A 15,978-nucleotide genomic window follows, 5' to 3' on the forward strand; every position below is an offset into this window, starting at 1 on the left:
TTGTATGGTCCTCGGACCCAAGCCTCTGGGGAAACCAACTACTTAAAAAGAGAGTACAAGTTTTGGACAGAACCAAGGCCTTGTATGGTCCTCGGACTCAAGCCTCTGGGGAAACCAACTACTTAAAAAGATAATACAAGTTTTGGACAGAACCAAGGCCTTGTATGGTCCTCGGACTCAAGCCTCTGGGGAAACCAACTACTTAAAAAGAGAATACAAGTTTTGGACAGAACCAGGGCCTTGTATGGTCCTCGGACCCAAGCCTCTGGGGAAACCAACTACTTAAAAAGAGAATACAAGTTTTGGACAGAACCAAGGCCTTGTATGGTCCTCGGACTCAAGCCTCTGGGGAAACCAACTACTTAAAAAGAGAATACAAGTTTTGGACAGAACCAAGGCCTTGTATGGTCCTCGGACCCAAGTCTCTGGGGAAACCAACTACTTAAAAAGAGAATACAAGTTTTGGACAGAACCAAGGCCTTGTATGGTCCTCGGACTCAAGCCTCTGGGGAAACCAACTACTTAAAAAGAGAATACAAGTTTTGGACAGAACCAAGGCCTTGTTTGGTCCACGGACCCAAGCCTCTGGGGAGACCAACTACTTATAAGGAAAAACCGTGTTACATGGATTTTCTAGTTTGCCCTCGGATCCTCAACGCTAAAGGGACCAGCAAGGAATGGAGTAACGTGTTTCCAAAAGCATAACCGAAGTCATGGAATGCTCGGTCGCTCCCTCAGATGAATTATTTAGAATTTGTCGTCCTCAGACAATACTCCCGCGCTTATTACAGAGCGTTTAACCGTCATCTCGGTTAGTTTCCTAAGTTTAACTTACTATGAATTATTATTATGCCTGATAGCGTCGGTAGATTAGAATTAGTTGGATTGTGTTTCAAGAGTTCATGCTTTAAATACCGCCGAGGAGAAACACACGCATGGGGCACACTCACTCACAAAGTAGTGTAGTCAAAAGAACAGTGTCCAGAACAAGTAAAGAAATTTCCATTATCACTACAACAAAGAAATAGTACAGCGTACAATGAAAAGCTGAAATCAGTTTGCGTCAAAACTCATTACATAACCGAAAAGAAAGGAAGATACAAGAGAATAAAATGAAGCTGAGGAAGTAGGTCAGAGGAGAGGTCGGCTACAACCCCAAAACCTTGTTTTTCCTCAATGCTTTCACATGCCCACAACTTAAACAGCAAAAGAGACCCAACTTGAGCCTGACACCGTTGAAGGAAAGGTGCAGGGAGTTGGAGGTTGAGGGGCTTTCACTAAATATACGCCTGCCGCAAAGCAGAGGCGCTGATGGCGGAAAATCTTTCTTCTAACATACCAAAATTCTGGCATGAACAGAACCTGCTTCGGATTTTGACTAAAAGAGGGAGAGACACCCTTCCCCCTCGGTCGAAACGGAGTATTCTCCTGAACCTATTCCTCCTGTGCCCATACCGTATTATCCGGAGTCTCATAAAGGCACGGTGCTTCTGCGGCGGAGAGAGCTCTTTCTTCCCAACCCTTGCCTTAAACATGTGGTGCTAAGAGAGGAGAGCTCCAGATGTGGGAGTTATGATATGGGAAAGAACTGAAGGATTTGTGCGTATATAAAGCAACTTCCTCTCCCTCCTATTTATTGGAAAAGACAAGGTGGTGGCAGTCAACTCACGCGGCATCCCTAGGGTACGCTACAGACAAAACAGTTCTGGCTCAACTTCCAAACATCAACTACAACCACAGGATTAAAGAAGTTTCGTAAAGGCGCACCTCGGTCATTGTGACATCAGAGAGTACCGCGTGGCCAGAAGTTGCAGAAATATCCCTTAATTCATGGGCTAAGTGGATTCGCGGCCCAGGCCCACTTTGCGTGAGGGCCCAGATACTGTGGCCCACGCCGAGAAATAGCCGTTGCCAAGGACGACCCCTGCTCGGAGCCTTGGGAAATGCCTGATGAAAGGGAGTCTTGGACAGAACCTAGGGCTTGTATGGTCCTCGGACTCAAACCTAGGGAGAAACCGAGTACAAAAAAAAAAAGAGATATCTTATAAGTCTCGGACAGAACCTAGGGCTTGCATGGTCCTCGGACTCAAGCCTAGGGGGAAACCGAGTACAAAAAAGATATCTTATAAGTCTTGGACAGAACCTAGGACCTGCATGGTCCTCGGACCCAAGTCTATGGGGAAACCTAGCACCGAAAAGAAAAAGTATAAGCCCTAAACAAAACCCAGGCTGTGTGAAGTCCTCGGACTCAGGACTCTTGGGAAACCAACTACTCGGATGGAGAAGTTTCTCGGCTCAAATATCGTGAAATGTTAAGGCCAGAGTGTTAAGAAGACGGTGAAACAAATTGACGATCGTTAGCTTAAGGAAACTGTCCATTTGGCGAGTGAAATGTCCTCGGATAGTTATTTCCTACAATATATCGAACACTTGGTCCTCATCCTGGCTAATTCCAAGGTGAGTTTCGTTCCTCACTGGTCGGCTTTGCTATGTTAAACAATTTTATTAAAGTTATAGTGACACCTTATTTATTAACAAACATTTTAGCTTTAATGATCATTGATTCAAATACTATATTACGGTGCCGAGCAGCGTTGGTAAACTTGTAAAAGCATAAAAACATAACATACGAAATAAATGAATATCAACTTTTATTAATATGGAAAATTGTTACAACGTACAAAGAAGGGCTTAAACAAGCCTATACAAAAAATGAACTGCCAAAGCAACACTAACATCTGCGATACAGATAAGTAAATAGTCAGCTGCCTTTTAAACTCGCCTTCAAAGCTTCTCCAATCTCTACCTCAGTACTGCTCGTATCAGGGAAAGAACCTTTTTAGAAAAAGATAAAGGAGAAGGAAGAAGAATTGGAACACATGGAAGCACTTCAGCAAGCTCTTGTCGCCGAAGAGTGCAAAGGAAGAAGAAGATGGAGGACATGAGCAGAAGATGGAGGAGATGAATGAGGAAGATGGAGGACGTGAGTAAAAGAAGGAGGAGAAGAAGAGGGAAGCAATGAAAAGAAAGTAAAAGAAGCAAAAGAGGGAGAAGGAAAAGCACCAGGATGGATCTGGTGGGGGAAAGAAGAAGAAAGAAAAGTAAAAGGTGGCGCCAGTGAACGAAGAGAGGAAGAAACAGAGGCATTTAGACCCTGTCCCAGTCTTGACTCCTTGCACACTGGTACCACATTAGATATGCTCATGAGAGAGCGGGTGGTGATGATGCTGTGTGTCCTCGACTCAGTCACGTCGAAGGTGCGACGTGACGAGTTCCTGCTTCGGATTTTGGCTAAAAGGTAGGCGGGATAAATCTTGAGTCTCCGCCATCCTTGCCCCGACCGAGCCATCTCGAGCTTGGTCAGAACACGGTGTTTTTGGAAGGGAGAAAGTTTCTTCATCACCTATGACTGTGACGGACGTATTACGAGTCGAGGTATAATCAGAGGGTAAATGTGAATGCTAGGAGGAATCTAAGGATTTCAGTTTTCTGGGGGATTAAATGATTCACATATGAAAGAGACAACTCATGTCCACCCTCTTTATATAAGGGATGAAGAGGATGGCATTAAACGTGTTCTGATCTTTAAGGAAATCTGCCAGCAAGAATGCGACTGTTCCACTCCCCCACGTTATCAGTAGCCATTGAATTTGAGAGGTCTCGTGAAGGAGAAACATTAAAGACCTACTTCGGGTAACCAAACGGACAGAACGGATAAAGGCTAAATCAAAAAGGATATCTCGTAGATAGGAGCGTTTCCTGGGCATTCGGATAACTGCCAACGCCAGGGAAGGGTCGAATTAAATGAGCCGTAATAAAGGCTCGGAGTTACCAAAACCCCCCTCTCCAACCAAGAGGCTGGACAGCAGGGTTTTGAGGGGCTATTGTGGGGTCCAATAATTGACGGGCCAGGCCCATTTGCTGATGAAGGGTCCAAAGGCCTAAGCCGAAAAAGGTCATGGCCAGAGTTCAAGAGTAGTATGGCCCAATTGGCCCGGAGAAGCAGCCGAGGACAGTGCAGTCCTCGGCTGACCCAAGAACAAGGGCAGAAAGGTAAAGGGACATGCTTGAAGGGAAATCTAAAATATCTAAGAAAGGCTTCCTTTGCCACCTTCCCCATGCATATCTCTGCACCTAACAGATCCTTATCCATTAACTTTATCAACAACTCTCAACGACTTAGGTCTGGGATTGATGGGACAAGTATTAGTCTTGGAAAGGTCAACCCTACACGTGGACGAAGGAAATTGAACGCATGCTAGTATAAAAGAAAAAAAGCCCAGAAGGGGAGGGGGGGGTTCCAGAGGTGAATACACCTGAACCATGTATGAAAAGCTTAACAAAACCACCACCAGGTGAACATGACTTAGCCTTTCGATCCCACTCTCTACAAATGATATTGTATGGGCACATTCACGTCCTGACCCAACTACAATTTCGGTTCGTTCTGGAACGTGACCCTACAGCAACAATAGGCTTTTTTCTAAAGAAAGCTTATTCCCATCTCAAACTTTTCTTAGCCTAGGAGTTCAGGTGATAGTCCCTACTTAGCAGTAAATTTGGGATGGGAAAATAATATAATGGAAAGTATTGAAACATATATTTAAGGAATGGTCTGTATATCTCTATTATTTGGGAGTTTTGAACTAAAAATAGAATGACCATGAGTAGAGCTACAAGTACAACATTTTCACAAGAAGTTATTATTGTTTATTAGTTCTAAGATCTCAGTGGCGGTGCTGCCCAATACTGTTTAGGGGGTTCATTGACTTTGGGATTTTTTTTATTTTTATTTTTTACATATAATATTTTTAAAGTTTGTGTTTAGACCACCGTAGATTGAAATTTTGAACCCCTGAAAGAAACCCAATAACAAATCAATTCAACACCAATATATATCTTGGCTTTTTTTAAACAAAAAGAAAAACGCCCTACAACAAACCAATTTGATCTAAAATCTAATAAAAAATTAGCAAATCCGATAACAAAAATTAGTAATTTGTTAATCTTTAACCTCAAGAAAAAAAAAATTAAGTGGGCAATAAAGTGTAAACAATTAACACTAAAAGACAATTAAGTGTGAGGTAGTGGAAGTGGAACATGAGACATGGGACATGGGACAGTGGGAACTAGAAAATGAAGACAATTTTTATTTTTTTAATGATTGTATTATTGTGTTGAATTCTAGATAGAGTAATGCAGGAGACACAAAAAAATTATTTTTAATTAATTATAAAGACTAATAAGTTGTCAAAGTTGAGTCGAACGGTTAAATAAATTAATTGAAAAGAGTAAAGACAAAAACTAATAAATAATAAATTAAAATATCTAAGCAATTGTGGGAGCCCGAGGACCAAGGATGAAGTTGAAAGGTCAGCATTGGTGTGGGAATGCCACAGGCCAATGGGCCCGAGGAAGGGAAGAAATGAATCAAGGTACTCTGTAGTATTCTAAGTGGGAGCTAGAATCTGAAAAGAGTGGAAGTCAGTGGACAGTAGGAAAGCTTCTGGTCTAGTGTAGCCTATTACATCCACATTAAATGGTAGACAACAGCTTTGTCAGCCACATTGATGAAAAAGTGACCTGAAAAGTGTAAGTCACAGTTAAGCAGATTCCTTTCACCATATTTTTCAGATGTTAAAAGTAACAAGTGTCGTAAAAGGAGGGAGGTTAGATAAGAATGGACGGTGGAGATATGATGGAGGTAGAAGTATATTAGGAAAAGAAGGAGCACTAGAAGGAGGGATCGAGATAGAGGCATCAAAAAGAGATAAGCACAAAAGAAAGAGAAAAAAGAGAGTGAACAGTGTAACTATCTATACAAACTTATCCTCCTCGGGCGAGCTGGTAGAGGAATAGATTCCCCCTTTGTTTTATAAGATTAACTTTTTCTTCTCTATTTCTATCCTCGAGTAGAGTCCCCTCTTGTTGTTCGTTTCCCTCTCTTACAAATTCTATTGATTTGGGCCAAGGTTAAACTGTGCCACTCACAGTTCTAAGTGGGCTTGGGTTGTCAGATTTTTTGATCCTTACAGCAATAATAATTAAAGTTCACTTAACAAATAATAATAAATAACTTTATTATAGTAAGAGACAATAGATGATTTTCAAGATTTAATATTAGCAAGACTAATCTTCAATATACTAAAAAAACAATATGCACAATGAACTTATAGTTTATCTTTTATTCTCTTGCTATATTATGGATAAATTTTAGATAAAGAAATCTTGTATTCCTACAAGATTCAACTCTTAGCTAAGATTTGTTATTTAAAAGAACTCGTGTTAACTTGAAAAATCTTCCTTTAAATCATAAGTTGTAAAAGATCTCATTTTATCATCTTAATAATCAATATGAAATAAGAAAATATTATTTACAAAGAGGTTCTTGTGAAACTCTTCAATATAAATTTGAATAACCCCCCTAAAAAATATTCTCGAAGCGGCCACCGTTGGTTCTCATGTAAGTCTATTATTGACATCCTTTTTTTTTACCTACTATTACTAATTTGCCATCTAGCTTGTAGTATGAAAATATTGTGTACGTAATTTATTCATAAACTAAATCATTAAAAATGAATGTCCATTCATCATGTTTCCTATCCTCTTAAGAGCTGGTTAAATGATCCGTTGCCTCAAAAAAAAAAAAAAAAAAAAAAAGGATTTTTGGTTCGATGTTTTCAATGAGCTAGAAAAGTACATAATAATCATAAACAAGATAGAACTATTATTCTTTCTTTATATGTTCAGCATTGACGTGAATTTATTCTTTTATCCTCATTCCTTTATCACACAAATAAAAAGTCCATGTAGGAAACTCTACCTTTATTTTATGTCTTTTCATTTTTTTATAAACTCCTAAACACTAAATAATACATATATATATATATATATATATAAAATTCATTCATTTAATTCCTTTATAATTTATCTATTTCATTTTAATCTTTTATAAACTCTGAAATATAATGTAAGAATATGTACACAAATTATTCACTTGCAAGACTCGTAAAAGTACCCTTTTTATTAGAGTGATTATTGATTATTGTTTTAGAAATTATATACTAATACATAGCAGCTAATTGAGCCAACAACTAATTCTCTAGTCTAGTCAATAATTACTAGAATATATTTTATGCTATTAAACATGCTTCTAGAGGTTTTTGACAATTGACATGACTAGCCTATGAATGCATTTAGCGAACCAAAATTCAAAGCACCGCTCATTGATTCTTTCTTTTTTATTATTATTATTTTTGTTGAACCATTTCCCATTGATTCATATTCCAGTATATCTTTGTAATTTTGACTGCTTCCTTGGAGAGTTTATTAAATAAACACTAATTTTTAACAGCTGAAACTACCTGGAAGCAAACAAGAGACTTTCTTGGCCCATGCTATATTGCCATCTCTCTACTCAAAACAAATATAAAAAAAACCCAGAGCTTAGACTTTAATACACGTGAAATACGATATGCATTATCAAAACCCAAGACAACGTCAGGTCCACTATCTTCCACTTCCTACTCTATTAAAATATACAATATAAAAAACCAAAAAAAAATGTATTATTGGTTGTAAGCTGCTGAAGGGTTCTGCTAGATCCAATTTCTCGGGCTAATATAACGCATTATTTGAGTATGGAATCTATGCATTAGGCGTGTATCAATTCAATTACCAACAAGGCAAGTCGACAACAATAATCACACCGATAACTGCGTATTAATTCGATTGGCTCCTCCAATGACATTTTTAGATTTAGCCCACTTTATATAAAAATAAATAAATAATAAGGACACACTTTGTTTATTAAAAAATTAAAAAGTCCACTAATCACCATGGGCCTCCTCTAATACTGTTTTTGTTTTTGTTTTTTCTGTTTTAAGTAATAAGGTTAAGGAACCATACCTGCGTGTAATATAGTAATCCATTAACTAAATAAGAATAAGTCTTACTCATAAATTTTAATAAAAGATAGTCAATATTCAAATTACACCTAATGATGGTTGAAGCATCAAAGATTCAAAGATCACTTGTTTAGACGGAACTAACAAATGATAAACACACCACCACACACCTTTGGTGCGATGGTCACTCCACAAGTATAAGTGTATGTGAAGTGTGGGGGGAGGGAGGGAGGGGCAAGAGCCGGGGTTCAAGTCTCTAGGAGAAAGCTTCACACACATATACACTTGATTAGATTAGAGTAGAATTTCTATTTTGTATAAAAACAAAAACAAAAAACAAATGATAAGCACAAAAGAGAATCAAATAGCTAAGGGAAGACACCAGTGTGATATTGACCTAAACTTATTTGATATACAAGTATTAAAATTGGTGATTCCTTATATTTGGGATGTAGTTTTCTAATGATACATTTTTCCTACTTCTAGAATTTTGGAGCCTTGTTATATAAATATTGATTTACGAACATACTTGATTTTTCCTTACAATTTAGCCATTATCACCTGTCAAGCCAGAAATGACATCTGTCATGTATTTGTGGGTGAAATTATTAAGCACGTCCCTCGGATGATATGAATTTAGAGCCTACAATTGTCATCCCATAAATTAAGGGTGTATGTCCCGTGTGTTGTGACTTATTAGGAAGAAATTGTTCTTGATTTCTAGGGACTCATTGAATCTCACAACTTATCCCCTCCAAATAAGGCCGTCTATCTAATATAACTTTACCGACAAAGATGTAGACAATTTAACATATCAATACACTTTAAGTTTGGGTATATTGTAATTTTCATCCTTACAATTCATTTTTGTCGTTTTAGTTCTTAAATTTTAATACATCGGTCTTATCATCCATTACTATGTATAAAATTATCTTCAATTCCAATCATTACAAGTAAACCAAGTTGCATAATATATTTGTAATTGCGTATTGGATTTAAAGATTGTACCCCCAAAAAAATTGTTTTATAGATGATCATAAATGGAATAACGAAGTTGATATAATATCCCTCTAGGATCTAATTAACCGAATTAATAAAAATTTTATTGTTGAATAAAAATGACTTGAGTTAGAATCCGAAATACATATAATACAAATTAATATCTTATCCTAACGATAAGGAATAATTATTACAAAGCAAAAAAATTGGTTCCAAAGAATTAACTCATAGGAATGATCCAAATTACTCAACCAAAACTATGGATAAGTGGCTCATGCCCCCCACCAAAGGCTGTTCTTATTCATGGTCCCTTTTTGCCATACTTACCTGTGTGACTTCTATACCCCACACACTGTCTTTCAACGGTCACGATCACTCCATCCTGTGCCACGTGTACATCACCCCGTGTCTCCCACATGTTGCATATATAAAAAATTTCGCGCACCATTTTTATTTCACATAGTCTTATCTTAGTCAATGAACCTCGCTTTCATTTTCATCGCTGCCCACAATAATTTCCTCCTCTCTCTCTAACGATTTCGCAATGTTCAACACCGGCGAATCTTTTCGGATCCCGGCGGGATATTCCGCCGGACTCGGCCACAATCCGAGTCAAAACCGGGTCGGAAGCTCGGACTCCCGGGTCCCGCTTCTGAACCTCTCGACGGTCCGAACGAGAATGGATTCTCTGCAGCGCTTCCTATCGGACTCGGTCAATGGAAACCAGTTGATAAGTCAAGATCAGATGGACATGGTCTCCACCGAGATCGTCTCCGCCATCCACCAAATCATAGTCAACGGCGCCGCCCTCCTCTCCTGCAGTCCAACCTCTGACCTTACCGCCGCCGCCGCGGAAGTTTCGCCTCCAAACTCAACGACTCCGCCGAAACTCGCGCCGGATGCATCGGTTCCGTTAAAAGTAGAAGCGTCAGACTCCGACGATTTCAAAGTCGAGAATTCGTTTCTCGACTCCGACTCCGAGATAGTCGAGCTCGACGCCGTGGAGTTGCTCGCCGAGCACATCCACTTCTGCGAGATATGCGGGAAAGGGTTCAAGCGCGACGCGAATCTGAGAATGCACATGAGAGCTCACGGAAACCAGTACAAAACCCCCGAAGCTTTAGCCAAGCCGGACAGGCAACTCGGCGGCTCCTCCGCCGCCGCCGAATCGAGCCGGCACACGAAATTCTCGTGCCCGTACGACGGTTGCAACCGCAACAAGTTGCACAAGAAATTCAGGCCGTTGAAATCGGTAATTTGCGTGAAGAACCACTTCAAGCGAAGCCACTGTCCGAAGATGTACTCGTGCAACCGTTGCAACAAGAAGAGCTTTTCGGTTGTGGCGGACTTGAAGAACCACCTCAAGCATTGCGGAGAGGCGAGGTGGAAGTGCACGTGCGGCACGAGCTTCTCGCGCAAGGACAAGCTGTTTGGTCACATGACTTTGTTCGAAGGCCACATGCCGGCAGTTGCGGGAGATGATGATGAGTGCCCGAAAATCGCGCCGGATTCTTTGGCGGCGGTTACGGCCATGGAAGAGGATGATGAGGATGTTGTTATGGGTTCGGGTTCGGGTTCGGATAACGGGTTGTTGTTCGAAGGGTTGATGGATGATTTTGGTGGTTCGATTGATAGCTATTATTGTTTTCAGGACATGTTGGGTTCGCCTCAGCTTAATGGAATGGAGTCATGTTTATGATATATGATTTTTGGGAAGGTCATCTCATCTCTGCTCTGTTACTTTGTTGTTATTGTTGGATTTATATATGTTTGTTTGTATGTAAAGTATATTAATTTTTTTTTTTTTTTTGTTATAACTTACTTATGGACTTTCATGTTGCTGATCTATGTTGTTGTTGTTATTGTTGTGACTTCGAATAATTTTATTTTTCCCAGATTTGAAAAGCTTCATCTTTTTATGTAATTTTTTTTTTTTTTGTCAACTATTATGCTAAATTAATTTGGGAGATCCAGCAGTAACTAGCAATAGTTTTGCTGAGTGGAGGATAAAGTTTTTGGGTTATGTTTGATTTATTAAAGGCTAGTGGGCTGGTATGAATGAGAATTTATTCAATTTTCAAGTTGGTGAAAATGGAATTGGTAATGGATATGTTGAAGAAGATTGGAGATTGGGGGGAAAAAGTGTTCGAATGATTCGTTGGAGTCTTTCTTTATCTCAGAAGAGTGGATTTGGTTGGAATCAGCCAATAATCAGGATCCTCTGCTGCCCCAGTCACTGTTTGGGTTTAGGGATAAAATTGTTGCAGGTTTGGAAGAACATATATACACTGAGCTATCAACATCCCTAGTGGTGTTAGACTTTGCAATTAGCATGGATGCTAAATAGAGTACAGGATTACCACTAGAAAGTCATCATCCATTATTTCGTCTCATCAAGTCATCATTCAGTATTCTGAGAGCAACATTTTCTCTTTTAGCAATTAGCATAACAGTAAGTTTGATCTCGTGTGTGAAATTTATTGCGGGATTAAGTAGTGTTTGTGTAAGTTTGAGCGACCTCGGTTCATAGCTTATTCTCCATTTCCTTGAACAAAAAAGCTGTTTATTAGGTAGAATCAACAGAAGCGAATTGTGTAATTAAGCTCAAATATTCAGGATGATTCTAATACACAGCGTCGATGGTCCCAACTCCTATCACGTATCACACACAGGTGGGAGAGCTGGGCTACCAAACTTGCCACCATATGTGTCCATGGTCACATCTCCTCTATAACTTTGGTGCAGTCTAATTTTTGCAGCTTTAGCCAGTTCATTAAAGGAATTAAGCTTTTATTGGAAGGTCTGTGTAGTGAAAATGATAATAACATGAGTTCTGAAATGATGACCAAGACATTCTGGTCCCTACTGGTCTCTATTCTACTTTCATCGAAACAGACATATACTATTATACTTTTTAAACGCCATAAGCTCTCAATCTTTAAGGTTACTCTGAAATCCTTCTCATACTATTTGAACACATAGAAAATTGGGTTTTCATAATTAAAGATTGGACAAAATTTAAAAACAATATTTTAAGTGTTGTTTTTTAGGTTCTCCTCTTAAAATTCAGCCATGTAGTTACTTAACTAAAAAATATACTTCCATCCCATGAGAAAAAATACACATGACAGAATCTTAAAAGAGGAACCTAAGGAACAACACCTAAGTACCTAAGTACTGTACGTAAGTCTTGCTCTTAAAGATTTATTTAGAACATAGGAGAAGTAGATTGGCTTTATTTGATTCGAACTCCTTGTTTTGCCTTCTTTCTGTGGGGTTTATAATAACAGGCTAATGGTTTAGTTGTCGGTGAAGGTCTTTGATGAGAGTGAATGCCTTCTTTGAAGTTAACCGAAAAAGAGGAAAAGAATAGTGAATACATTCGCAAGATGAAAAGAACATGAATATATAACGATTCTCACTTTTGCTGTAGCAGTCAAGGACCAGTAGTAGATAAAAGGGAAGTTGGTGAAGAATTACAACTTTACAGGTAACGCTGGATAAAATATCTAGAGATGTAAAATGACACACGAGTTAGAATCATATATATGGACCCAATTAGGCCTTCTCGGCTCCTTTTTCTAAAGGGATGGTTAAAGCTTTAAATTTGATGCTTCAATAGGTGGAAACTGTTCAATGGTAAGACACTTAAATTAGAAGCATGCACCCCCAAAACCCGAATGTGGGTCCTATGAAACTCTCTTGGCAATTAATTTATGGGTAAAAACTAGTTAACATGCCCTACTATACATACTCTCGCGCACATAAATTGCACACAAATTGTTTTCTAACTTGAAAATTGTGACTTCAAGTCACAATTTATGTGCAGTTTGAGTGTGTGAGGGAGAGTGTATAATAGAATGTATGTAATAAACACCACTTTTAATTTATTGATACTAATGAAGCAGATTGATGGAGAAGAAGAGTAGAAAATCCAAAGTTGTACAAGAACTATGTAACTACTAAAGTTGTCCTAACTCCTAATTACACCTAAAGTTGATCCAAGAGGATCTCTTGATTGTACTAAAATCAAAGGTTCAAAATGTGCCATATGAGGTACATGTGCCTAAAATGTAAGAGTGAGGAGCACGTATATAGTATATACAGCAACAATTACTTCTAGTGATAAAGAGAAAATTTTAGTAGGATTCAAATTTCATGGCTTAAACTCTAGACTATCTCCTTTCTCCTTGAGTAGATAGAGAAATAACACACTAAGTCATAACTTATAAAGTCTTTGAAAAATCAAAAAATAAAATAATAAATAAATAAATACTCTTTACATACACTTTGTTACACAAACTTAAATTTTACACACAAATTTGTGTAACAAACACTACCTAAAAAAAATAGGAGAGTCGGATTCAAACTCAGATTCTTCTCATGACGACCACCGGGCAGTGGTATTGAATCACAATACTCTTAACAAGGTCATTGATTATTTAAGGTAATGGGAATGCCACTTTGAGCTACGTACTCTCTGACTACAGGGCAAATTATAAGGAATTGAATGAAAAAGAAGATGCTTTACTGAATAAATCCCAAGAAGTTTCGGAACATAAGCCAATGCATAACTTCTTCCTTAAACCTTAATTATAAGCCACTGAAGAGATATATAGATCATGAGCCAGTCCGGAGCTTGTTTGGTCCAATTTCATCTTGGAGGTGAGGAAACTACCACCCTCCTTCTCGCTATTTTCTTGGTACAATAGCATTAGCATTACTTTTTAGCACCACCAATAATAAAAAGCATGCTGCAATGATGGAGGGAAAGCCAAAAAATTTGTTGAATGTTAAAATAAAACAACTGATGTTAGCTGTTTAGTAAAATGAGGTGGTAAAATAGATAAAGTAGCTTTTTGTAGTGCCAAATTACTAAATTTTTGGCACCACCAATGTTGATGCTCCACTGATGTCTGTGTTGGGTAGCTACAAAATAAATGTATTCACAGTATCAATAAATGACATACTAAAAAATGTTTCTATGAATTACACATTTTAAAAGAACAAAAAATCTCAATTGAGATCTAAAAAGTTATAATGCTGTACCAAGGCCCAGAGTGGCACAGTAAGCTAAACTCCATGAAAAAAATAATAAAAGGCTTGAACTCACAACAAGGAAAAAAAAAAAAGATGGTAGGCCCAGATCCATTAAAATAATATTTAAACCCAAGACCCACAAAGGGAGGGGTCTTAGAAACAAAGGGAAGAAAGGAAGAAGCCCAGCTTGTTAAAATCATAAAATCAAAAGGGAGTCCAGTAATAAGAACTGGGCCAGGATACCCAAGGATTGCCAGGAGCTCGGAGTCCTTGGGACATGCAGCAAAACTAGGATGAGATTAAGACAGCTCAAAAGAAGTGCCTAGAAACACAAGGAACGAAGAACAGATACGTCCTTATCAACCACCCAATGATGAAGAAAGGAATCAGAGAGCTTGGGGACTAACAATTCATGAACAAAGGGCTGGTACCTCGGGGAACCCAGAAAGAAGAACCACAAAGGGAAGTAGTTGGGAAAACTTTCAACCTGGCAAAGATGGAATCAGCTCACTTGGGGAAAATGACAAAAAGGAAGGGTAGTGAAAAGCTGAATCAGAAAAGGTGAGGTGTAGAAGCCTTAAAGGAAGAGAGATTAGACGTCAGCTCTCTAGGGACACCCTAGAACAGAAAGTCAGCAAGAGGCTTTTGGGAAAAAAAACACCAAAAGAAGAAAATTATGAGAAACAAGGAAGGGACCAGCCACCAAAGTTGCTAGCACAACATAGGCTCTAGTACCCAAGGGAGCAAAGGAGAGGAATTAGTGGTACCATAGAACCCTAGGATGACACTATAAAAGGGGAAGCATCCAACAGTAAAGGGGCATTCAACAATAGTGAATCAGAATAAAATCTCTATGAAAACTCTGTCAAAACTCAAAAAAAGTAGTAAAAGAAAGAGAAACATCGTCCGATATCCTAAAAACAGCCACTATAGAACATACTTGGATTCAAAGATATTCAAATTTTACAAGTCTTAGAGACTTAGAGAGCCATCTAAGTTTGTAATTTTTGAGCTTATTTGGATCTTGTAACACGTCTTAGTGAGCACATTGTAATTCACAATTAAGAAAAGTAATGAAATATCTCACATAATTTTAAGGATACTTAGCATTTATTTTGCGTCTTTCTTTATTACATTGCTCATTTACTATTTCTTGCTATTCCATACATATATATTTCTTGTTTGCTGCATCCAACAGTGAAAGGGCATTCAGCAACAGTGAATCAGAATAAAATCACTGAGAAAACTCTGTCAAAAACTCAAAAAAAGTAGTAAAAGAAAGAGAAATATCGTCCGGTATCCTAAAAACAACCATTTTAGAACATACTTGGGTTCAAAAATATTCAAATTTTGCAAGTCTTAGAGGCTTAGAGAGCCATCTAAATCTGTAATTTTTGAACTTATTTGGATCTTGTAACACGTCTTAGTGAACACATTGTAATTCACAATTAAGAAAAGTAATGAAATATCTCACATAATTTTAAGGATACCTAGCATTTATTTTGCGTCTTTCTTTATTACATTACTCATTTACTGTTTCTTGCAATTCCATACATATATATTTCTTGTTTGCTAGTATGTATGTATTATAGGATTCTTGCTCTGTGCACCACTTGGTTTATAATCAACTCATTTAACTGCGGTGAACTAAGTCCAATCCCTTGAAACAACAACTAAAAGGCACAGGATCCTTGCTTCTACTTGGAACTGAATACTGTCGAAAAAGGATCCTAAGAGCATCCGCAGTGGGCTTTTCATATGCCAAATGTAAGATACATTTGGCATACAAGCCCAAGAAATGCTCAGCAACTGAGAGGCCATATGCGAAAAGCCATTTTTTTTTTTTAGATTTAGCTACAGTACCATCTCAAATGTAAGATGGTACTGTAGCTGAATGGTATAAAAAAAAATAATTTTTTAATGCTCTTTTTACCCGGCAATTCCTCTCTCTCCTCTCATTTTTTCTCTTTCTTTTCTCTCTCTTCGTTTTCTCTATTTCTCATCCCCTCTCTCTCTCTCGGAGCTCACGCCG

General features: G+C 38.2%; 1 protein-coding gene across 1 annotated transcript; it reads left to right on the forward strand.

Annotated features, from left to right (window-relative positions):
* Positions 1 to 9,351: 9,351 nt before the first annotated feature.
* LOC126732388 (protein SENSITIVE TO PROTON RHIZOTOXICITY 1-like) lies at positions 9,352 to 10,830 on the forward strand. The gene has a single exon (XM_050435183.1). The coding sequence runs from the start codon at positions 9,451 to 9,453 to the stop codon at positions 10,603 to 10,605; it is 1,155 nt and encodes a 384-aa protein (XP_050291140.1). The 5' UTR covers positions 9,352 to 9,450; the 3' UTR covers positions 10,606 to 10,830.
* Positions 10,831 to 15,978: the final 5,148 nt, after the last annotated feature.

This window comes from Quercus robur, chromosome 6 (assembly GCF_932294415.1).
Source record: "Quercus robur chromosome 6, dhQueRobu3.1, whole genome shotgun sequence".
Lineage (NCBI taxonomy): Eukaryota > Viridiplantae > Streptophyta > Magnoliopsida > Fagales > Fagaceae > Quercus > Quercus robur.